We start from the raw sequence: 24,586 nt of genomic DNA, 5'->3' as shown, positions 1-24,586 counted from the left end.
TATATTGGTCTGTAGTTTTTTTTTTTAATTATTTTTACTGTATTTTTCCGGTTTTGGCGTCTGAGTAATACTGTCCTCATAGACTGAGTTGAGAACTGTTTGATTTGGACTTATGACAACAATTTCATTTTTCTCATTAAACTTTGTTTTAATGGGTTTCAAAATTCTGTGACATGTTTTTGGTCAAGTTGTTTCCATTAAAAAGTACTGATTTTAAAAACTAGCAACTTAAAAACTGTCACACACACAAAAAAACAAAATAATGCACAAAACATTCTCCTTTCTTTCTGAAGATTTTATGATGCATTGTAATCATTAAGTAGTGTTTTACTATTAAATTTAAGTGGTCAATTGATACAAACAGTTCTTGTGTATGTATGTGTTTTCTTTTATTTATTTTTTTTAATTTTTAGATAAAATTTTATATTTGGAATTTCTTTATTAAACCGTAACACATGGGATTTGTATATATCTTTTTTGTGGTTGCATATAGAGACAAACAGTTCTGAGACTGTTCTTCCACTATTAATTAAGTCAGGGGTGTCCGGTATTTGGGATAATATTCACTTAGCCTTCTGTGCTTTCTGGGCAGACTTGATGGCTTTGCCAGCTCTAGCTGCCTTCTTGTCCACTGCTTTGATGACATCCACAGCAACTGTCTCATGTCACAAACAGAAAATGGCCCAGAGGAGGATAGTCAGAGAAACCCTCAACACACATGGGCTTGCCTAGAACCATATAAACAATTTACAAAACTTTAGGCCATCTTCCAGTCTTTTCCCAGAACAATGATCAATCCTCTCCTTCAGCTCAACAAATTTGCAAGCAATGTGAGCTATGTGATAATCCAACACAGGTGCATATCCAGCACTGATTTGGCCTAGATGGTTTACCACCTGAGCTAGGAAGTCAGCTGCTTTCATTGGTGGGTCATTTTTGCTGTCATCAGCCATATTGCCATGACAAACATCTTTGACAGACACGTTCTTGACATTGAAGCCCACATCGTCCCCAGGAAGAGCTTCACTCAAAGCTTCATGGTGCATTTCAGTAGACTTTACTTCCGTTGTAACATTAACTAGAGCAAAAGTGACCACCATTCTGGGTTTGAGAACACTTGTCTCCACTAGGCCCACAGGGACAGTACTAATATCACCAATTTTGTAGACGTACTCGAGGGGCAGATGCAGGGGCTTGTCACTTGAATGACTTGGTGGCAGGATACAATCCAGAGCTTCAAGCAGTGTGTTTCTACTGGCATTGCCACACTTACAGGTGACCTTCCATCCCTTGAACCAAGGCATGTTAGCATTGTCACCTTTCCAACCAGAATTTGGCACAAATATTACTGTGCCAGGTTTGTAGCTAATTTTATTTTTTTCTAATTTTAAAAAATTTTTTTATTGATTATAGAGAGAGAAGGGGGAGGAGAAACATCAATGTGGGAAAGAAACATTGATGGGTTGCCTCCTGTATGTGCCCTGACCAGGTATCAAACCAGCAACCTACGCACATGTCCTGACCAGGGATAGAACCCACAATCCTTTGGTGTACGGGATGATTCTCCAACCAACTGAGCCACCCAACCAGGGCTAAAAGCCACACTATTTTAAATGTAACAATAATGGATATGACGTCAGGATTTTTCATAAGACATGAAAAAGACTATCATTGATAATATAAAGTCAAGTTTTCATATTTCAAATGGAAATTAGGTTGCTTTCACTTTCAGAGAAGCATTTTGTAGATGTCTGTATAGGCAAAAAGAGAGTTTCCTTATCTGAAATTGTACCATGGCAATCTAGGCTTTTAATTCATGTACTTCACAGATGATTTGAATAAGAGGTGGGTGGGAGTTGAGGAATACAGTACAGGAAAGCACAGCCCTCTTCCCTTGTTAGTGGCTTTTCACACACATGTAAGCTATCTTCGCATGTATGTCCCTGATCCAGAAATTGGAGAGACATTTTATTTTTATTTATCTTTTTTGAGGGGGGATCAGGCAACGAGTTTATTGAGGGAAAAAGGGAGAAGGGGGGAGGCAGCTCCCAGACCAACTCAAGGGCCCGTAGAAACAAGGGGAATAGGGAGCAAAGAAACAGGGAACAGGGAATGGGGAATGGGGACTCCCATTCCTCCTCGTGGGCCCGTAGGAGTCCCAAGACATTTTATTTTTAAATGTTCTCTCTTTTCACAGAGAATAGAATAAGTTGGATACATGACCACTTTGTCCATCATAAGATAATTGAAATAGAAACTCTTCCATAATAATGGACATTTATTCTCATAAAGCCTTCTAGTTATAAGATTTATAGTACTTAATGAACTGCCAAACTAAACCTATTTTAAATAAATAATAAATGGGGAAGCCACAAAGAGAATCCAGGTACTAAAAACCACTTTCTATTTAAAGCCTCCTCTCCCCAGGCTGGAGTGAAAAGAAGATGGGATGGGGCTTGATGAAAGGAAAATTAAAACCTTAGTATAAAGAGGTCAACTCTTCCTAGAAATTTAGGAGGAGTGACCACGAAGAAGCAATTTGGTTTCCTCTCGAAGGGAGAATAGTACACTTTAAAAGATGCAGGAATCACACCCTTATTTAACTTACCTGGTTAGCCTGGGAATGAATGGTGGGTAATCATAAAATTAATTAGGTTGTGACTTGAATTGAAGCTATTCTGGATGATGTTGTTTTGCTAGAGCACATCAACACAGACCCTACCACCTGGTAAGTGGCTATTTGTCTGCCAAATGCTTTTTTTCTCTATCCTGGTCAGCAGAGACTATCAGAAGCAACTTGTTTTCATCTGGAAGGAACAGAAGTCTGACTTTAGTGCCTTATCTAAGGGCTACTCCTGTCCTCTGGCTAGCTGTCATAATCCAGGGTGAATGGAACTTGATTTTTGCTATAGTCATGGTGAACATCGCCGGTTTATTACATCGAAGAAATTTTACTGGACCTGGTGACCAGCAGTTAGCATAGATGCTTTATTAAGACACATGTATGCCAGAGGGTAGGAGATAAAACCCACAAAAACTCAGGAGTCTGACCTTTAATTATGTTTTGAGATGGTCTGGACCAGGCCCGGTATTCAACAAGTTACTGCACCTCATACCACCTACTACCCAGAAAGAGCCACAGCATTTTGTGGGGCTCTTCAGATTCTTCAGGCAATAGATACTACACTTAACTATGCCACACCAACACATTCAGCAAGTAATCTGTAAGGTTGTACGTTTTCAGTGGGACCCAGGGTAAATAAAGGCTCTGCAGCAGGTCCAGGACACTTGACCTTTATGATCATGCAGATTCAAGGTGCATAGAGCCCTTTGACACACTTGGAGGCTACATGGAGTCTCTGACAAGTCCCAACAGGAGAAACATACAGTGGACACCTACAGTATTGAAGCAAAAGAAGTATCGATATTTTCCTTTAAATCAGCAGCTTGTGGCTTGCTCCTGGGCTGTGGTAAAGTCTGAATGTCTGACCATGGAGCACCAAGGCACTGTGTAACTTCAGCTTCCCCTGATAAACTGGGTGCTAATTGATCATACTAAGTAAGTGGAGTATTTGAGACCAGACTCAAGCAGGTCTGGAAGGTACGGCAAAGTTGTTTGGGCAAGTGGCTCAACATCTCTGTGTCCCCTACTGCTTGCTGCATGACACTCTTTCCTTTGACTCACACCTGTAACATCATGGGGAGTTCTTCATGACTAGGCATATTGGTCAAAGTCTCAGAAGGAAGCAAAAGGTAGACTCAGTGGGTTGAACTGAAGAGAGTATCATGAGGGGATTTTTTTTCACAGAGGTGAGAGCAAGCTTAAGGGGATTAGAAATGAATGGTGAGGCTCCCAGGGACTGTCATCAATTGATACGGTCACAGCCACTGCGACCGTCGCTGCTATGTATTCAGCTTGCCCACAGCAGAGACCAACACTGAGCCCCCTATAAGGAAGCATTCCCTGGGGGTCCAGCTATCCCCCTGGTGGCAGATTGTTGAAATCAGATCACAGTTGTCTATAAGGGACAGCAATTTGTAGTCACTTGAATAGGCACTTATTGTAACCCACATTTCTGCCAGCATTCCCAGCCATAGACTTACTGCCCCTTATTCACTTTTACAGTATCTCACATAACAGTGCTTCTGACCAAGGAAATCATTATAAAACAAAGGACATGTGCTAGTGTGCTCATGCTGAGGGACTGCACTAGTCTTACCATGTACCTCATTGTCCTGAAGCACCTGGCCTGATAGGGTGGTGGAATGGTCAGTCTATTGAAGACTCAGTTACTGCACTAGTTAGGTAAAAATACACGGAAAGGTAGAGGTCTTACAGTGTGAGGTAAATACTTTGAACTGATGACCACTATATGGTGCTGTTTTTCCATAGCCAGAATCCATGGGTTGAGGAATTAAAGAGGTGAAAGTGGATGCGACACTTCTCACTGTCACACCTAATAATCCACTCCCAAGGTGTCTCTTCCCATCCCACAACCTTGAGCTCTGCTGTCACTATCTGGCCATTTAGGGTTCTTTATGCCATTGAACCAAAAGGCAAACCATGAGTCTACTGAGCTGGCTTGGATGGTTGATGTTGATTATCATATGAAAACTGGGTTGCTGGTAAACAAGATTAGAAGGACTATGAATCAAATCCAAAGAATCCTCTGGGGCACCTCCTACTACTATGTCCAGGCAGGACCGCTGAGGATTCAGACTTGATAGGAGTAAAGATTTGGGTCACTCACCAAGTGGAGAATTTTGACCAGCTGAGATCCTGGCTGGAGAGCAAAGGAAGGACAGGGAGGGTGGTGGAAGAAAGTTATAAAGATGAATTACAGTCTCAAGACCAGTTATAGAAATGAGGAGTGTAGTGGCTCTGCGTGTGTGTACATATCATCTTTTCCAACCTTCCTTCTCTCTATATCTTATACACGTCAAATAAAGGTTGATAGAGGTTATAGGATATTGAGGTGGGATGGTGTCTGAACTAGAAGAGGAATGACTATCCCCTAGAGATGGCTGCGATGACTGGTGGAACTTTTGGTCTCCTGTTCTAAGGAGTGCTTTTTAAAGTAGGTTTTCCCATCTGAATCTCTTAGGGAGGAGAGGGGGGAGGGTCAAAGATTCCTTCTGAGTCTTTTGTTTCTTAATAATCAGCTTAAAGTCAGTATCCCAAAAGGCATATTTTGGGGTAGCAAAACTTCAGTACCTCTGAAAACCATTTCTTTGCAAACAATCATGTGGAACAGGGAAGTCAAAGAGGAGGCAATGCTTTTTCTTATTGCCTAATTATATACACGGCAGGTGCGGATCACAGGTTTCGGCTTTCGGTACCCAGGACCAGCCCTTTTGACGTGACTGGTCACGGGTGGGGGTGAAGGCAACAGGGGACAGTTCCGTCCTGCGCTCTCTTTTGGTCACGGGGCTCCTTCCGCGCGCTCTCTCGTGGCCCGTCTACCGGCCACTCGCCCGGGTTCTTGCTCGAAGGGGCTTCCCGGTTTTTGTCGCCTGCTTCCCCCCGCGGTCTATCGCCGCGGGCGGTGGCGCCCGTCCCCTCCCAGGGGGGCGCGGCGGCCGGAGGCGGGGGTCGTGGCGGCCTCACGGGGCGGTGCTGGGAGGGCGGGCGCTGGGCCCGCCCCGTCGGCATCCCTGGCCCGACTTCCTCCGGCCGCGGGCGGGCGACCCAGCTGGAGGAAGCAGCGGAGGCGGCGGCCACGATGAGTTCGGGCGACGCTGTGTGCACCGGCTGGCTCGTCAAGTCTCCTCCCGAGAGGAAACTGCAGCGCTACGTGAGTAGGGGCGCTGCCTGCCCGCCTTTTCGTCCTCGGGTCCCCACCCGCGAGGTAGTCACCGGGAACCCTGTGGTTCTATGCTCCCCAAAAGCAACCGCTCCCCGCTCTCGGGGCTGCAGGCAAGGCCGATCCACCGAAAGCGAAATCGCACGTCGAGCCAGTGTCCAGTAGGCGGGCAGGGGCCCGGTGACTCTTGCTCGCGGGGCCGGCAGCTCCAGACCGCCGGTGACCCTAGAAGAGGAAGGCGGGTTGGGGCTGAAGCACCAGGCACCAGTCTCAGTGCATGAGTGGCCGGGGAGACATCTCGAGTGCCCTGTCTCTGGAGATCGGTGGCCCTGAGTTCCATTGCCCAGCGAGCAGGACAGGGCAGGGGGTAGGGAGAAGCACCGAGGAACGGGGCCTGCATTCCACTTGAACCGTAAGGAGTGCTCTCTCTAGTAGCTGTCATTGGACACTCCTATCTGGAACCTTCCACAGAGTATAACTCGTTTCTCATGCTGTCTCTTCTCAGCTTTTTCTTTATGCTGACACGTTGCTTTTTTTTTCTAGTACCAGCAGGAACCATGGACTTTTGCTAGTAAGAAATAAGGGACACTCGGAAGAGCACATCTTCCTACGTATTGTATTACCATTTTAAATGCACTGTCCACAGCTCAAACGTTCATTATCTCCATCAGCACCCTCAGTAAGGTCTTAGAAACATTCCGCTTGAAGACTTGATTGCTACTGAGTGTTCTTCATCCATTAGGAAGAACCACTTCAGCCCTCAGGGATTTGCATATAAATAGATATTAGGGCTTCTTGCTTTTTTTAGGCTGGGAGTAGCTTGATGGATCCATCTTGTTAATAATTCCCAATTTCTCTGCAATTCCAGAGCAGGGTGCTAGCAACAAACATACACATGCCTGCTCTGCTCTACGGAAGCCCACCCACAAACCTCTTGTTTATGATTTACTCCCAAACTGGTGTCTGAGTTTCAGCCAATTTCAGCACTGTTTTGGTTCCTACATTTATGAGGCACATACTGTGTGGAAGTGGAGGAGGTGGGATTATAAGAAAACTAAGCATGTATGTATACTTCCACAATGTGTGGCAGCAGTCTTTCCTGAACATACAACTGCTTGGGGTCCCTTTTTCCACCGATCGGTATCACTCTCTTAGGAGTTTTTGGGAAGTTTTTTTTTTTTTGTTTGTTTGTTCTTCTGAGCAACATTTTACAGGAATCTTCTATTCAGCATATAAGTGACACAGATCTATGCATACCAAGAGTTTTCAGATTAACTACCAGTGTGTCCTTTCATTTTTTTTTTTTTGAATCCTCAAGTCCATAAACACAAAGTTCAATATTTCTCAGCCTCTGAATCACCCAGCTGCTTCCCTAAAAAACACTGAAGTTGTTTTGAACGCTCATTGATATTCAAATGAAGCAAGAGACAAAGCCTGCTCCCCAGGACCTTCCTGGGCAGGTGAGGATTTTTCACAGCATGGTACTTAGGAGACCAGCTCAAGGTGCTCTTCCTTGTTGCCCTGTGGAATGTGAGACATTTTAAAGGTTCACTGGATATTTTCAGAGTGCCATTCATTCTTCAATAGATTATTCAGAAAGATGGTGAACCTGGAGGGCAAAGTGTATGGAAGATTTTTTTTTTCCAGTCCTGTTTTGTATTTGTCCAGACCACACTGGCTTAAGAAAATTTGTTAGTATTTCATCAACATTGAGAAGGCTTGAGTGTGTATACATATTATCATACATGTTTCATTCTTTTTGGGTGCAGTGGAGGTGTGGCAACTGTGGACTTTGCACAACTTATAGGTAGGTAGGTGTTTGGGGCATTGTGATGGTGAGGTGGTGACAGAGGAGACTTAAAACATGAGTACCTAGACGTCATCTTATCAATACTCCAAGACATAAACCTTGACCTTTTAGCTCATGGTTGGGGATGTTATTCTTATTAGGGTCTTAGCCTTAGTCAATGCTGTTTTGTTAAAAGGTGCCTCTGGAACACACCTCAGAAAGTCCCCTTCCTAAGTTCTTCAGGAATTCCTTGTTGCCACTAGATGGCGATTATATGTCAGTTCAACGGGGCAAGGACAGAACTATTCACAGCCAACTTTAATTAACATCTTGTCCTGTCCTCCCTTTAACTGAGTGCCAACTCTGAACCAGGCCCTGTGTCACCATCTAGAGATAGAGAGAAAAAAATATTTGGTCCCTGACCTCAATAACTCCACCATCTTAACATTTGTACGACAACAATGTAACAAAGCTAGTTTGTCACACAACCAGAGCAATAATTCAGTTCTTTGTGCTGCCAGGTCAACAAGCAGCACTCCTTTAATGTTTCTTAAATTACAAATGTAACATGAGTTCATTTTCAGTTAAGTCTTTCAGTCCAAAGTAAGCTTGTGCTTTATTCTCTTGACTTCACGAGCCAAGGCCATCAGAAAGTTATTTGTATCACTGTTCTTTTAAAAGATAATTGATTCTTTTCTTTTGTATTTTGTTTCACGAATAATGTAAGAATGTATTATTATAAAAATTCAAACAATTTAGGAATAAATAGAATAAAAAGTGAAAGACTCTTTAATTTTCCTGCACATCCTACCTTTTCTATGCACCCCTCCTTATTCCCCTCCCCTCCCTAGGGATAACAACTGTTAGCAGTTTGCTGAGTATCATCCTAGAAAAATTTCTACAGAAGACAATTTTATTTTTTGCACAACTGAGGTCATACTATAAAATTGTTCTACAATTTCCTTCCTGCACAACAATCCTGGACATCTCCTGGTTAGCGCTTTTAGATTTACTTAATTCTATTAAACCATAGCCTAATATTCCTTGTAATAGATGTAACATAATTTAATAACTTACCTATTAATGAACATTTGCCTTGCTTTACTTTCTCAATTTTAAAGAATGCTGTAACAGCAATGGTAATAAAATTATAACTCAAATTTATTGAATGGTTGTATGTGCCAGGCACTGTGCTTGTATTATCTTTTAGTCTTCAAAGCAACACTTAAGAGCCCAGGTACTCTTTTTATTTCTGCATACAAGTTCTTTGTTGGGTATATAATTTGCAAATATTTTCTACCAGTCTATAGGTGTTTTTTTTATTTTTATTTTTTAAATTTTTTATAAGTTCTATAGGTTTTAAAATTTTTCATTTACAATATCTTTTCTAGAACAGATTTAAAATTTTTTATTAAGTCCAATTTATCAATTTTTCTCTTATGGATTATGTTTTTAAGTGTCAAATCTAATAAAGCTTCACTTAGCCCTAGATCTTGAAGATTTTCTCCTATGTTTTTTTTTCTAAAAATTTTATGTTTTTATATTTACCTCAATGATCTATTTGAGTTAAATTTTGTAAAAGACATGAGGTTTATGTTGTAGTTCATTTTCTTGAAAACCGATTTCATTTGTTCCAGTACCATTGATTGAATAGACTATCTTTACTCCCTTGAATTAATTTTGCAACTTCGTTAAAAAAAATTAATTGGTCATACTAATGTAGGGCTATTTCTGTGTTCTCTAGTCTGTTACAATGATCTCTTCGTTCATCTTTATGCTAATATGCTGTTTTGATGGTGATAGCTTTATAATAAAACTTGAAGTCAGGCAGTTTTAGCCCTCCAACTTTACTTTTGAAAGTTGTTTTAACTATTCTAGTTCCTTTGCTTTTTAATATCAATTTTAGAATGTATTGTTAACTTCAGCAGCACATACACTAGAATTAATTTGTCAACTGATTTTTATTTTTTAATAAGACTAACTTTACTGAAAAATCTAGTAAAAATTTTGGTTATAAGTATCTGACAGTATAAAACGTACAAAACATTGTAGATTTGTTTTTTTGTTTGTTTTAAAAACATTTTATTTATTTTTAGATAGAAGGGAAGGAGAGAGAGAGATTTTTTTGTTGTTTTAAATATATATTATTTATTTATTTTTAGAGGGAAGGGAGGGGAGGGAGAGAGGAGAGAAACGATTGGTTGCCTCTCATACGCCCCCTACTGGGGACCTGGTCGTCAACGGAGGCATGTGCCCTGACTGGGAATCCCAACAGGCTACCTTTAGGTTTGCAGGCCGGGGCTCCATCCACTGAGCCACACCAACCAGGGCCAGATTGTAGATTTCTAATATGGTATAGCAATACAAAGTGCATGACTGCATACAGTACATCCTACAGGGGAAGTGGGGTGGAAGAGGAAAAAGCAGAGTGTGGTTGAGGTGTAATAACAAATAAGTAAATACAGAAGTAGAGATGATTTATGTTATAGTATATTCTACTACCAATATTGCAGTCAAAATGTACACAAAAAAAAGAACTATTTCAAAATAACTCAAGAAGACAATAATGGCTGGTACTCTTGTAATACACCTTAAATATTGTGAGGGAGCCAACCCAATTCACTGCATAGTCTGTGCATCTGATGGCTTGTAGTTTTATCAGGTGATTTAAAAATATTCTTATATTCTGCAACCTTGACAAACTCACTAGTTCTAGTAGCCTTGCGTATAGTTAGAACCTGCCGTACTGTCAGTGTTACACAGAAATGATGAGAGCAGTCATTCTTGAATTTGTTCTGGTCTTAGGGGGAAAGCTTTGTCTTTCGCCTAAGTATGTTTTCTGTAGGCTTTTTGTACGTGCCTTTTATCAAGTTGAAGTTAACTCCTATTGCTAGTTTGCTGAGATTTTTTATAGTGAATTGGATTTTGTTCAATATCTTTCCTGCATCTATAAAAATAATAATATTGCTCTGGCTTGGTGTTTCACTTGCTTGGAGCATCATCCCATACACCAGAAGTTTGCAGATTTGATACTGGGTCAGGGCACATACCTAGGTATCGGGTTTGATTCCCCATTGGGGCATGTATGGGAGACAACCTAACAATGTTTCTCACATTCTCCATAAAATCAATAAACTTATCCTTGGGTGAAGATTTTTAAAAATGTACTTTTTATTTTTTGTCTGTTACTATGGTGAATTATTCTGATTGCTTTTTGCATATTGAACCAGTCTTGAACTTCTGGGATAAGCTTCACTGGGTTATATTGGGCTGGCCAAAAAGTTTGTTTAGTTGTTCCTGAACAATGGCTCTAGTAGTGCTTTGTTGTTTTTCACTTCATTTGAAACACTTTTGTTAGATTGTATTGTGACAGCTATCATATCAGTGTGCATTAAAAAAAAACCTTATCAAAATTTGTAAATTTTTGTGCAGCCATTTTAATATTGAAGACAGAAGAAAATATGCAACATTTTTGGCATATTATGTATGCTTCATTATTTCAAGAACAGTAAAAATGCAACTGCAATGCATAAAAAGATTTGTGCAATGTATGGAGAAGGTGCTGTGACTTATCGAATGTGTCAAAAGTGGTTTATAAAGTTTCTTGGTACTATTGACATTTTGGGCAAATAATTCTTTGCTGTGGGGCTGTCTTACACATTGGAAGATGTTTAGCAGCACCCCTGGCCTTGACCCACTAGAAGCCAATAGCAGGAGATAGCCAACATACTCAAAATATCCAAATCAATAGTTTTTGGTGAAAATGAAAAATGTGTTTTATTTTATGGTAAAAAATGGGCTTTTTGGCTAACCCAGTAATATATTATCCTTTGTATATATAGAACTGTATTTAGTTTGTTAATATTTTGCTGAGGATATTTGTGTCTTTGTTCATGAGGTATATTGGTCTGTAATTTCCTCTTTTGTGCTATCTTTGTCTGGTTTTGATATTAGCATAATGCTGGCCTGATAAAATGAATTAGGAAGTGCTTCCACCTTCTATTTTCTGAAGGATATTGTGCAGAATTGGTATTCCTTCTTCCTTAAATGTTTGGTAACATTCACTTTTTTTTTTATTTTTATTTTTTTACCAATTAGATGGATTAGAAGTTTATTACATCAGATCCATAATTTATTTATTTTAAAATTTCTTCAATATAACTTTTTTTAATTGAATTTATTGGGATGATATTGGTTCAAAAAATTCCCTGTTGAAACATCTGGATCTGGACTTTGTGAGATGGTTATTTACTACAATTTGTATTTCTTTAACAGATACCGGGCTATTCAGGTTATTCATAGCTTCTTGAGTGCACTTTGGAAGTTTATGTTTTTCAGGGATTTTCTCTATCTCAGTTCTTTAACTTATTGGCATGAAGATGTTTATTATATTCCCTTATTAGTGATGCCTCCTCTTTCATTTATGATACTGCAGTTTATTTCTCCTCTGTTTTTCCCCCTGATCAATCTCATTAGACTTTTACCAATTTTACTGATATTTTCTAAGAACCAGGCTTGGGTTTCATTGGTCTCTATTGATTTTTTGCTTAAAATTTTTTGATTTATCTTCTTATCTTAACTGCTTACTTTCTTCTGATTGCTTTGGGATTAATTGTATCTCTTCTTTATCTGGTTTCTTCAGGTGGAAACTTAAATTACTGATTTGAGATCTTATTTTTTAATTTACTTTTTCCAATATAAGCATTTAATACTATAAACATCCTTCTAAGCGCTGCTTTAGGTGCATCCCACAAAATTTGATATATTGTGTTTTCATTTTAGTTTATTTAAAAATATTCTTTAATGTCCCTCTGAGATTTCCTGTTTGATCCAAGGGCTGCTTAGAGGATTTTTTGTTTAATTTTCAAATACTGGGGGATTTTCTAGATATCTTTCTGTTATGAATTTCTAGTTAAATTCCATTATGGTCTAAGAACAAACTCTGTATGAATTCTATTCTTTAAAATTTGTTAAGTTTATATTATGACCCACAATATAGTTTCATTTGATGACTATTACATGTGCACTTGAAAGAAAATGTGTATTCTTCTCGTTGGGTGGAGTATTCTATAAATACTAATTAGACCAGGTTGGTCGATAATATTTTTAAATTGTATTTATTGGGGTGACATTGCTTAACAAAAACTATATAGGTTTCAGCCTTGGTCGAGTATGTCATTGGTTAGAGCGTTGTCCTGATACACCAAGGTTGTGGGTTCTGTCTCAGTTGGGACACAGAGAAGAATCAACCAATGAATGCATAAATAAGTGAAACAATGAAATTGATGTTTCTCTCTCTCTCCCTCCCTTCTTCTTTTTCTAAATTCAAGAAATAAAAAAAGTTAAAAATTATATAGGTTTCACGGGTACAATTCTATAATACATCATCTGTATACTATATTGTGTTCACCACCCCAAGTCAAGTCCCCTCCCATCACCATTTATCCCTCCATTACCCTCTCTTACCTCCCCTTATCCACCTTTCCCTCTAGTAATTACCATACTGTGGTCTGTCTATGAAGGTTTTTGTTTGTTTGTTTAATCCTTTCACCTTTTCTACCCAGTCCCCCTCACACCTCCCCTCTAAGAGCTGTTTGTTCTCTGTATCTATGAGTCTGTTTCTATTTTGTTTGTTAGTTTATTTTATTCATTAGATTCCACATATAAATAAAATCATATGGTACTTGTCTTTGACTGGCTTATTTCACTTTGCTGTTGCAAAGGGTAAGAGTTACTTTTTTACAGCCTCTTCCATTGAGTAAATGTATCACAGCTTTTTTTACCACTCATCTCCTGATGGGCCCTTGGGCTGCTTCCAGATCTTGGCTATTGTAAATAATGCTGCAATAAACATAGGGATGCATAGGTTCTTTTGAATTAATGTTTTGGGTTTCTTTGGATATATTCCCAGAAGTGGAATTGCTGGGTCATAAGGCAGTTATGTTTTTTAATTTTTGAGGTAATTCCATACTGCTTTCCACAATAGCTGCACCAGTCTGCATTCCCACCAACAGTGCACTAGGGTTTCCTTTTCTCCGCATCCTCGCCAGCACTTGTTGTTTGTTGATTTGTTGATGATGGCCATTCTGCCCTGTGTGAGGTGGTATCTCATTGTGGTTTTAATTTGCATTTCTCTGATGGCTAGTGATCTTGAGCATCTTTTCATACATCAAACTAAAAAGTTTTTACATAGCAAAGGAAACCATCACCAAAATGAAAAGACAACCCACTGAGTGGGAGAACATATTCGCCAATGATAATATTGTTTAGTTCATTTATATCCTTACTGTTTTTCTGCTTGCTTTTATTTATTAAAAGATTTTCTTTATTTGTTTTTAGAAAGTGATGAAAGGAAGGAGAAAGAGACAGTGAGAAACGTTGATGTGTGAGAGGAACATGGATCAGTTGCCTCTCACACACCCCCAACTGAGCACCAGGCCCACAACCCAACCAAGCATGTGCCTTGACTGGAAATGGAACCAGTGACCATTTGGTTTGCAGAACGATGCCCAATCTACACAGCCACGTTAGTCAGGGCTGTACTTACTTTTATTATCAATAAATGAGAGAGGAGTGTGAAAATTTTTATCTATAACTCTGGATTTGTCCATTTCTCCTTCCAATTCTATTTACTTTTGCTTCATGTATTTTGAAGCTCTGTTGTTGAAGCCATGTAGAATTATGTTTTCTTTTTTTTTTTTTAAGGAAGCAACAAATCTAATTACCTTAGACGATACGATAGCTCTAGAAAGTTCAAACAAATCTAATCACAGATGAATTATTGGAATTACACCTTAGCAGTGATTCAATTTCTTTTGTTTGTGAAGTTTTTTAATAGTTCATTTTTTCTTCACTTTTTAAATTTTATTGTTGTTCAATTACAATTGTACCAATTTTCCCCCATTGCTCTCCCCTGCCCCACCCTCCTCCCCCAGTCAATCCCCACCCACCCTGCTGTCCATGTCCATGGGTCATTTATATTTGTTCCTTAACCTAGACCCTTCCTCTTCTTTCCCTGTTATTCCCCTCCTCCCTCCCCTCTGGTCACTGTCAGTTTGTTCCTTATTTCCATGTCTCTGGTTCTTTTTTGCTCATTTGTTTGCTTTGTTCATTAGATTCCACTTATATGTGAGATCATATGGTATTTGTCTTTCGCTGCCTGGCTTATTTCACTTAGCATAATATTCTCTAGGTCTATCCATGCTGTCTCAGAGGGTAGTAATTTTTTTTTATCATTTATTTACTTATTTGTTTGTTTGTTTATTTTATTTTTAGAGAAAGAGGAAAGGAGAAAGAGAGGGAGAGAAACATCACTGTGTGGTTGCCTCTCACTCGCGCCCCCAACTGGGGACCTGATGTGCAGCCTAGTAATGTGCCCTGACTGGGAATCGAACCAGCGACACTTGGCTTGCAGGCTGACACTCAATCCACTGAGCCACAGCAGGCAGGTCAGAAGGTAGTAATTCTTTCTTTCTGCTGTGTAGTATTCCAGTGTGTAAATGTACCACAGTTTTTTGATCCACTCACCCACTGATGGGCATTTAGGCTGTTTCCAGCACTTGGCTATTGTAAATAGCGCTGCTGTATACATAGGGTTGCATAGGTTCTTTTGAATTGATGTTTCAGGGTTCTTAGGCTATAATCCCAGCAGTGGGATCACTGGATCAAAATGCAGTTCCATTTTTAGTTTTTTGAGGAAACTCCATACTGTTTTCCATAGTGGCTGCACCAGTCTGCATTCCCACCAACAGTGCAGTAGGGTTCCCTTTTCCACATCCTCGTTAGCACTTGCTGTTTGTTGATTTATTCATGATAGCCATTCTTACAGGCATGAGGTGATATCTCTTTGTAGTTTTAATTTGTATTTATCTGATGATTAGTGATATTGGACATCTTTTCATATGTCTACTGGCCATCTGTATGTCCTCTTTAGAGAATTGCCTATTCAGGTCCTTTGCCCATTTTTTAATTGATTTTTTTTTATATTGAGTTTTATAAGTTTTTTATGAATTTTGGATATTAACACCTTATCAGATATATTGGTGAATATGTTCTCCCATTCAGTGGGTTGGTTCTTTTCCTTTTGTTGATGGTTTCTTTTGCTGTGCAAACACTATTTTTTTCTTTTGTTTCCATGGCCTGTAGAGATATATTAGAAAAAATACTGCTATGAGCAATTTCAAGATTTTACTGCCTATCTTTCCTCCTAGGAATTTTATGGTTTTTGAGTCTAACATTTAAGTGTTTACTCCATTTTAAATTTATTCTGGTTTGTGGCATAAGAAAGTAGTCTAGTTTCATTTTTATGCACTGTCCAATTTTCCCAACACCACTTATTGAATAAACAATCTTTAGGCCTATTGTATGTGCTTGCTTCCTCTGTCAAATTTTAATTGATTCTAAAGGCATGGGTTTATTTCTGGGCTCTCTATTCTATTCCATTGATCTATGTGTCTGTTTTTATGCCAGTACCATGCTGTTGTGATTACTGTGGCCTTGTAGTATATAGCTTGACATTAGGTAGCATGATTCCTCCAACTTTGGTCTTCTTTCTCAAGATTGCTTTTGCTGTTCAGGGTACTTTGTGGTTCCATATAAATTTTTGGCATAGTTATTCTAGTTCTGTGAAATATGTCATTGGTACCTTTATAGAAATTGCGTTGGATCTATCAATTGCTTTGGGTAGTATGGACATTTTAATGATGTTAATTCTTCCTATTCATGAGCCTGGTATATGCTTCTACTCAATTGGAATTTATTCTGGGGATTTGAGGTTGGTACAATATTCACAAATCAATAAACATGGTAAGCCACATAAATAAAAGGAAGGATAAAAACCACATGATCATATCAATAGATGCAGAACAAGCATTTGATAAAATCCATCAACATTTATGATAAAAACTCTTAGCAAAGTGGGAATAGAGAGGACATACGTCAACATAATAAAGGCCATATATGACAGACCCACAGCTAACATCATACTCAATGGGCAAAAACTGAAAATGTTTGTTCCCCTTAAGATCTGGAAAAAGGCAGGGTTGTCCGCTCTTACCAAGCTTATTCAAAATAGTACTGGAAGTCTAGCCATAGCAATTAGACAATAAGAAGAAATAAATACATCCAAATTGGAAAGGAAGAAATAAAACTGTCATATCCGTAGATAACATGATACTGTATATAGAGAACCCCAAAGATTCCACCAAAAACAATTGCTAGAACTGACAAATCAGTAAAGTAGCAGGATATAAAATATCCAGAGATCAGTTGAATTTTATACGTGAATAATGAGCTATCGGAAAGAAAAATTAACCCTGGCTGGTGTGGCTCAGTGGATTGAGCACTGGCCTGTGAACAAAAAGGTGGCCAGTTCAATTCCTAGTCAGAGCACATGCCTGGGTTGTGGGCCAGGTCTCCTGTAGGGGGCGTGTGAGAGGCAACTGATCAATGTTTCTCTCCCTCTCTTTGTCCCTCCCTTCCCCTATCTCTGAAAATAAGTAAATAAAATCTTTAAAAATTGGCTCCCAAAAGAATAAATTACCTAGAAATACATTTAACCAAGAGTGTAAAACACCTGTACCTGGAAAAATATAAGACACTGAAGAAAGAAATTGAAGAAGATAAAAATAAGTGGAAGCATATGTATTCTTGAATAATGGACTATTTCATTATTTAATATTTGTATTTACCCTGATGCTATTCCTTGTTCTGAAATATACTTTTTCTTTTTAAAAAATATTTTATTTATTTATTTTTGGAAGAAGGGGAAGGGAGGGAGAAAGAGAGGGAGAAAAACGGTGATTGGTTGCCTTTCACACGCCAACTGGGGACCTGGCCTGCAACCCAGGCATGTGCCCTTACTGGAAATTGAACCTGTCACCTTCCAGTTCACAGCCAGCACTCAATCCACTGAGCCACACCAGCCAAGACTGAAGTATACTTTTTCTTATATAAGTGTTACCACCCAAGTTTCTTTTGATGTGTGCTGGCACGGTGTACCTTTTTCCATTCTTTTACTGCTAATCTAGCTGTGTCTTTATATTTAATGTGAGTTTCTTATATATACTGTAATATAGTTGGGTCTTTCTTTTTTTATGCAATTCTATCTTCATTTTAATTGGTGTAATTAGTTCATTCACATAAAATGTGATTATTGAAATGTTTAAATTAAAATCTTGCTAGCTGTTTTTCCATTTGTTCTATCTACTCTTTGTTTCTTTTATTTTCTGTTTAAGCCTTGTCAGGTTAATTGAGACTTTTTTATTATTCCATTTTATCTCCACTATTAATTTATCAAACATAACTTCCCCTGGAGTGTAAAATATACATCAGCCTTCTTTTAAATAATATTATACCACTTCATGAGTAGTGTGAGGACTGTATTACAGTACATTCTTAATTTATCCTTATGAGCTTTGTGCTATTGTTGTCATGTATTTTACTTATGCTGTAAACACATGATAGCATATCAGTTTTGCTTTATCTTTTCAAACGATTAAAAATGAGAAAAAAAATCAAAGTTATTTTCCTTTGTTTATTCTATCTAGCATTCTTTATTTCTTTGTGTAGGCTCAAATTTCTGACCATTGTCATATTCCTTCTGCCTAAAGAACTTCCTCTAATATTTTATGTATTTTATGTATTTTAGGTATTTTATATAAATACCAGTTGGCAATTAATACTCTCAGTATTTGTCTAAGAATTATCCCTCAGTTTAAAAAATATTTTCACTAAGCATAAAATTCTGGGTTGGTTTTTTTTTTTTTTCTTTCAGTGCCTTAAAGATGTCACCCTTTAAAAAAAAACAAACAAAGATGTCACCCTTTTGTCTTCTGTTTTCTGTAAGGATAAGAGGGGCTGTTTGTCAAAGCTTCTTTGTCAATGTCTGCATGATATTCAACTGTAGGTCTCCTTTTTGTATTTTCAGTCTACCATCTTGCTAGTTGTCTCATTTATCCTTTCTTTCATTTTTCACTTTTGTGCCCTGTTTTGGATTAATTAAATTTTATGATTCCATTTTATCTTCTTTGTTGGCTATACCTCTGTGGGTTTTTTTATAGTGGTTGTTTTAGAGGTTTGGGATATATCTTTAACTGATTATAGTCTACCTTAAAGTAACAGCTTGCTTTCAACTGACAGGGACAATAGTACATTTTTAGATCTTTCCTTAGGACTATGAAAAGTCTGCTGTTCTCTGCCATAATCTAGTCTTCTTTGAATGTCTGGTAAAATTCACCTGTGAAGCCACCTGGTACAGGACTTTTGTTTGTTTGTTGGGAGTTTTATGATTAATGCTTCAATTTTACTAGGTGTCATCTGTGTATTCAGATTTTGTAATTCTTCCTGATTCAGTTTTGGAAGATTGTATATTTCTAGGAATTTATCCATTTTACCCAGATTGTCCAATATATTGGCATATTGTTGTTCGTAATATTTTCTTACAATCCTTTGTATTTCTGTGGTGTCAATTGTTACTTCCCTTTCATTTCTGATTTTATTTATTTGTGTCCTCTCTTTTTCTTGATGAGTTTGGTTAAAGGTTTGTCAATCTTGTTTCACTTTTCAAAGAACCAGCTTTTTCTTCATTGATCTTTTCTATTGTGTTTTTAGATTATATCATTTATTTCTGTTCTGCTCTTTATTGTTTTCATTCTTCCACTCTATTTGGGCTTTGTTTGTTGTTCTTTTTCTATTTCCTTTAAGTGCAAAGTTATGTTGTGTACCTGAGATTTTCTTGTTTCTTGAGGTAGGCCTGTAATGCTATGAATCCCTCTTAAGACTGCTTTTGCTGTGTTCCATAGGTTTTGGGTTGTGTTCTTATTTTCATTTGTTTCAAGTTATCATTTGATTTCATCCTTGATAATATTATTAACCCACTTATTGTTTAGTGACATGTTCTTTAGCTTCCATGTATTTATGTGTTTTTCAGTTTTTCTTCTTATGATTGGTTTCTAGTTTCACACCATTGTGGTCAGAGAAGATGCCTGATATGACTTCGCCTCAGTAGGTGCTGGTGCCTGTTGAGACCTCCCTTTGGATATGCTGCTTGTGAAGCAAGTTGGATCCAGCTATGATGTTTTCTGAAGCTTGCCACTGTATGTGTTGGTTCTGGGTCCTCTTGTGAGGGATTCTGGTACAGGTCAATGTCAGATGCTGCCTGTGACTGGCCCTGGGCAACCTGTTTAGAGCTACAGTTTGTGGCTGCCTCTGGTGGACCTTGGTATTCATGGGAAAGATCAAGCTGTGTACCAAGCCTGGCTTCTACAAGCACCAAGTCCAGTGGCAGTTCAGCAAAAGTCTCAAGGCACCCTGAGGTCTGCCTCCTCCTGCCTTTATCTCCTGGCTGCCTGTTAGGCTCAGTCACTGAAAGAGCTGCTAGTGGTACTTGAGTTGCATGAGGGAGATTCTCAGCGAGTCACCAGGTAGGGGCGAGTGGGTTTCACCAGATTGAAACAGGCTCAATCTCAATTCCAGTGCTAGGTCTAAGGCTACTCAGCAAAAGTTGCAGGGCACACCAAGTCTAGCTGCCACCTGCCAGGTGCCCCCAGACCTTTGTGGTGTGGCAGTGTCTTAAGACATCATCAAGGTGAGGTCATCAGAGTTTATCAGGCTCAAACAGACCAAAATTTGGCTGTGTGAAGCAGAGCTCTGCACCAGTCAGGTGTGCAAGGGAAAAATGTCCCCCTCAACCTAGAGCCACAAAACTCAGTCTGTCCCAGATTCTGCTCAGAGCCCAAGCTCAGCAATGCAGGCCGCTGGGAGTTGGGAGGGTGAGGCTAGTGGATTTCCTGTGAGGGAGAGTATGGGTCAGCTTGGAGGAAGGAGGGAGAAGTGGCCCCATCCCAGAGTCACACAACTCAGTCACTGACACTGCGAGTCTGCCCACACCTCTACACCCCTGCCTCCGCAGTTGACTCCTCAGCAGGGTTTGAGCTCCACAGGGTAAGGTGACAGGATATCTGGAGAGTGTGGCTATTGCATTCCCCCAGGCTGATGCTGTAAGAAGGGGAGTGCTCCACTGAAGAAAGGTGGCATCTGCAATGTGGGAGAGGACTCAGCACACGGATCCTGGTTGCTGTCCCTTCAGCTCTCTCCCCAGAGCCACAAACTGCAGTCTCTCCTCATGTGACTCTAGTCCACTTCACCCTCCCTCCACCAGAGCCCAGGATGAATGATTGTGTTTTGGCCTTTTAAGAAAGTACCTGTGTTTTTAGCAGACTCCTATCTCTCCGTGTGTCTCTAACAGACTTCGATCTCTCCCTGGTGGACAGAATCTCTAATAATTTTCATAGCTATATGGGCTCTGGTGCTTTGAGCTGGCGAACTGAGTGTGGCATTGAGACCCCACGCCTCAACCAGAATCTTTGCAGCTCAGAAACCTCTTCGGTATCTCAGCCACTGCCTGTGGGAACAGGGCCACCCCTTTTCGGGCTCTGTCCTTCCTACCACTCTTGATGTGGTTTCTTCTGTAAATCCTTCATTATTACACTTTTATTCAGCTAGTCTTCAGTTGGTTTTTCAGGTTAATTGTTCTGTATTTTAGTTGTAATTCCAGTTTGGTCTTAAGAGGACCAAAGCATATTTTGTTTTTTGATTAATTTGAGAGAGAGAGAGAGAGAGAGAGAGAGAGAGAGAGAGAGAGAGAGAGAGAGAGAGAAACATCCTTTTGTTGTTCCACTTATTTATACACTCATTAGTTGATTTTTTATTTTCGTATGTGGCCTGACTGGGGGATCGAACCCACAACCTTGCCATATAGGAATGACTCTCTGAACAACTGAGCTACCTGGTCATGGTTCCCCAAGCATGCTTTTTTAAAAAGAGATTTTACTTATTTATTTTTAGAGAGAGGGGAAGGGAGGGAGAGAGGGAGAGAAACATCAATGGGTGGTTGCCTCCCATGCACCCCCAACTGGGAACCTGGCCTGCAACCCAGGCATGTGCCCTGACTGGGAATCAAACCAGTGATTATTTGGTTCACAGGTTGGTGCTCAATACACTGAGCCACATCAGCCAGGGCCCAAACATGCTTTTGAATTATTATTCTGGTAGTGAATGTCAGGAGTTCCATTGTCTCGCTCTTTTACTGTCACAGCCGTCACTCCACAGGCCAAGAAGGCTGATGTGGGGCTTTGATCAGTTGCCAGGTATGTCTGTGCAATTACACATTCAAGAACTATTCTAGACACATTGATCCTACTCTGAAGTGTAATTAGGTCAAAACTCCATTTATCACCTGACCTCCTTAAAATACTCTTTCAGGAGATACAGTGGTATAATGGAGGTGGGTAAGTGAATGGATCACACATGGGAAGTCCACTACATCTTTCTATCTTTCCTTTTGTATTTCTCCTTTTACATAATGGCAAAGGAGTTCTGGTATCTCAACCTCATTGAATGTAGCCATGATTTAGTCTCATGTTTCAGTCAGGCAAACAGAAGACTAAGTACTTGAGCTAATACATTAAATTTAGAAATCTCTGGTAAGCGTACCCATATCAATACAGTTAGCTTGATCCAATACTATATTCTGTCTTTCTTGGGCTAACATTCTTAGAATGCATTTCCACATATTCCAATGTTTTTTAAAGACAGATCTATTGAGGTGTACACACACGTATACTATAGAATAAATTCATTGTAAGTTTACACTTGAGCGATTTTTAGTAACTCTATAGCTATGCAACCATTACTACAGTCCAGTTTTAGACCATATTTGCTTCCTCAAAAATTCCCTTGGCCTGTTTGCAGTCAATTCCCACTCTCTTTTCTAGCCTCAGGAAAAAAAAATCTGTTTTGCTTTTTTAAAGTAATTTTTGATATAAATGGAATAATAGGATATATGGTTTTTTGTGCCTTCTTTCCCTTAGCCTTGACCACATAATAGCCAGTGCTCTTTCTGAAATTCACTTAAGGTAAACCCTGAGGCCACTGATCTGAGACCTCTCTTATTGTCTGATAGAGACATTTAGTGCTACGAATTTCTCCCTTGGCACCGCTTTAGTGGCATTCCAAAAATTCTGGTATGTTGTGTTTTCATTTCTATTCACTTCAAGATATTTTCTAATTTTCCTTCTTATATTTCCTCTGTAACCAATGTGTTATATTTAGTTTTTAGTTCTACTTTCATTTCATTGTGGTTAAAGAGCATACTTTGCATCATTTTAGTCCTTGCAAATTTGTTGAGACTTGACCTAGTATATGGTCTATGTTGGTAAATGTTCTGTGTGCACTTGAGAAGAATTTACGGTTTGTTGTTGGGTGGAGTGTTCTATAAATGTCAATTAGGTCACCTTGGTTAATAGTGTTGTTCAGTTCTGTGTCATTTTTTATTTTCTTCTGTCTTCTTGATTTACCCATTACTGAGCAGAGGTATTGATATTTCAGATTATAACTGGATTTGTCTATTTCACCTTCATATATTTCAAAGCTCTGTTAAGAGTTGCATACACATTTAGGATTGTTATTTTATCTTGATGAAATAACCATTTCATCATTATGAAATGACCTTATTTATTTGGGGTACTATTCTTTGTTCTGAATTCTACTTGTCATGTAAGGTCATTGAAAAGGTTTATTTCCTAGGACTACTTTGGACACCAAACACTGTATCAGGCAGGCTTCACACAGGAATACTAAAGCCACACTAAGTATTCAACAGAGATAATTCAATATAGTATGTGGTTTACACAGATGTTAGAGAGCTGAGAGAGCAAAAATGGGGCAACCAGATATTAGTAACTACAGAAAGCAGCTACTATTGTAAGAAGAACTCAGGCATAAAGGTGAAGGATTACATCACCAGAACCTCGGAGCTTGGAGGAGGAGTACTTGTAGTCATATATCTATTGCTCCAACTTCTGATGAGGCAGATGCTATGCAGTTAGTACTGGTACCTCTGAGGGGGCCTAATGGAGCTGGCAGCTGGAGCTGGTGCTATCTTGTGCTACTGGAGAGATGCAAATGGCTGTTGAGATCTCTTCTCCCTTTTTCATGCCTTGGAGTCTTCTACTGGTGTTTCCCATTAGCAGAACCCAACAGGAAGATAGCCAGCAAGGGAGTCCTAGAATTGTGGTGGTAGTCCCAGTTTCAGACTTAGAGGGGAGTGTAGAGGGGTGGTATCAGGGTTGAAAAATAATAGAAAAACAACTGGGGTAGTCTGGATGTAACTCTTCAGATATCTCCCAGATTTTCTCTCATACTATTCTTGTGTTCTTTTGCTCAGTGTTCTGAGTGAATTTCTCAGGTCAAGCTTTTAGTACACTGATTTACTCTTAAGTTATAAACATTCTGCTGTTCAGCCCATTGATTGGTAGTCATGTCATGTTTTAATTTCTAAGAATGGTTTCTTTTCACATCAGCCTGCCCACATTTTCTGGGTGTCCCACCATCTAGTGAGAATTTTCCCTTGCATATTTATTACATCCTGGCTTCCTCCCTCACATTCATACAGATATTTAGGAGGACAAGTTTCTAGAAAGAAGGAACAGAAAGTGTAAAGACCTTAAAGCAGAAGGAACACATTTGCCATATTTGGGGAAGAGCTTTTTGAATTTGGTTTCATATTCTTCAAATGCTTGATAATTCTTGGTTCTCTGCTCATGTTCATGTTTGAGGGTCTAGATCAGTAGTTCTCAATGGGTGTAAGATTTTGCCCCTCAGGTAGGGATGCCATATTTAGGAAGAAAAGCAAAACCAGTTAAATTTCCATTTCAGATAATAGAAACAAATAATTTTTTAGTATACATACGTCAACCCTATCCCCTGGAGACATTTGGCAATGTCTGGAGAAATTTTTATTGTTACAATTGATGGAGAGGATGCTACTAGCACCTAGTGCGTAGAGACCAGGGATGCTGCTCAACATCCTACAATGCACAGGATAACTCTCAGAGCAAAGCATTTGGCCCAAAATGGCAATAATGCCAAGAGTGAGAAATTTGTTCTATATTGAAGTGAATTTCTTCAGCTGAAATGTGAATCCTGTTGACAA

At 39.2% G+C, this 24,586-nt stretch overlaps 1 protein-coding gene and 1 pseudogene across 1 annotated transcript in view; one reads left to right on the top strand and one right to left on the bottom strand.

Moving 5' to 3' along the window:
- Positions 1 to 563: 563 nt before the first annotated feature.
- On the bottom strand, positions 564 to 5,653 carry LOC149991282 (elongation factor 1-alpha 1 pseudogene; annotated as a pseudogene).
- Positions 5,654 to 5,723: 70 nt separating this feature from the next.
- GAB3 (GRB2 associated binding protein 3) overlaps positions 5,724 to 24,586 on the top strand; it is a 69,051-nt gene continuing 50,188 nt past the window's right edge. The window contains exon 1 of the mRNA XM_090264286.1: positions 5,724 to 5,795. Coding sequence (XP_090120412.1) covers positions 5,724 to 5,795 — 72 coding nt within the window. The remainder of the gene's footprint in view (positions 5,796 to 24,586) is intronic.

Source organism: Furipterus horrens, unplaced genomic scaffold (genome assembly GCF_987537825.1).
Source record: "Furipterus horrens unplaced genomic scaffold, mFurHor1.1.pri manual_scaffold_17, whole genome shotgun sequence".
In the NCBI taxonomy this organism is placed as follows: Eukaryota; Metazoa; Chordata; class Mammalia; order Chiroptera; family Furipteridae; genus Furipterus; species Furipterus horrens.
The sequence above is the reverse complement of the archived record's forward strand: the minus strand, read 5'-3'. Positions and strand labels throughout refer to the sequence as shown.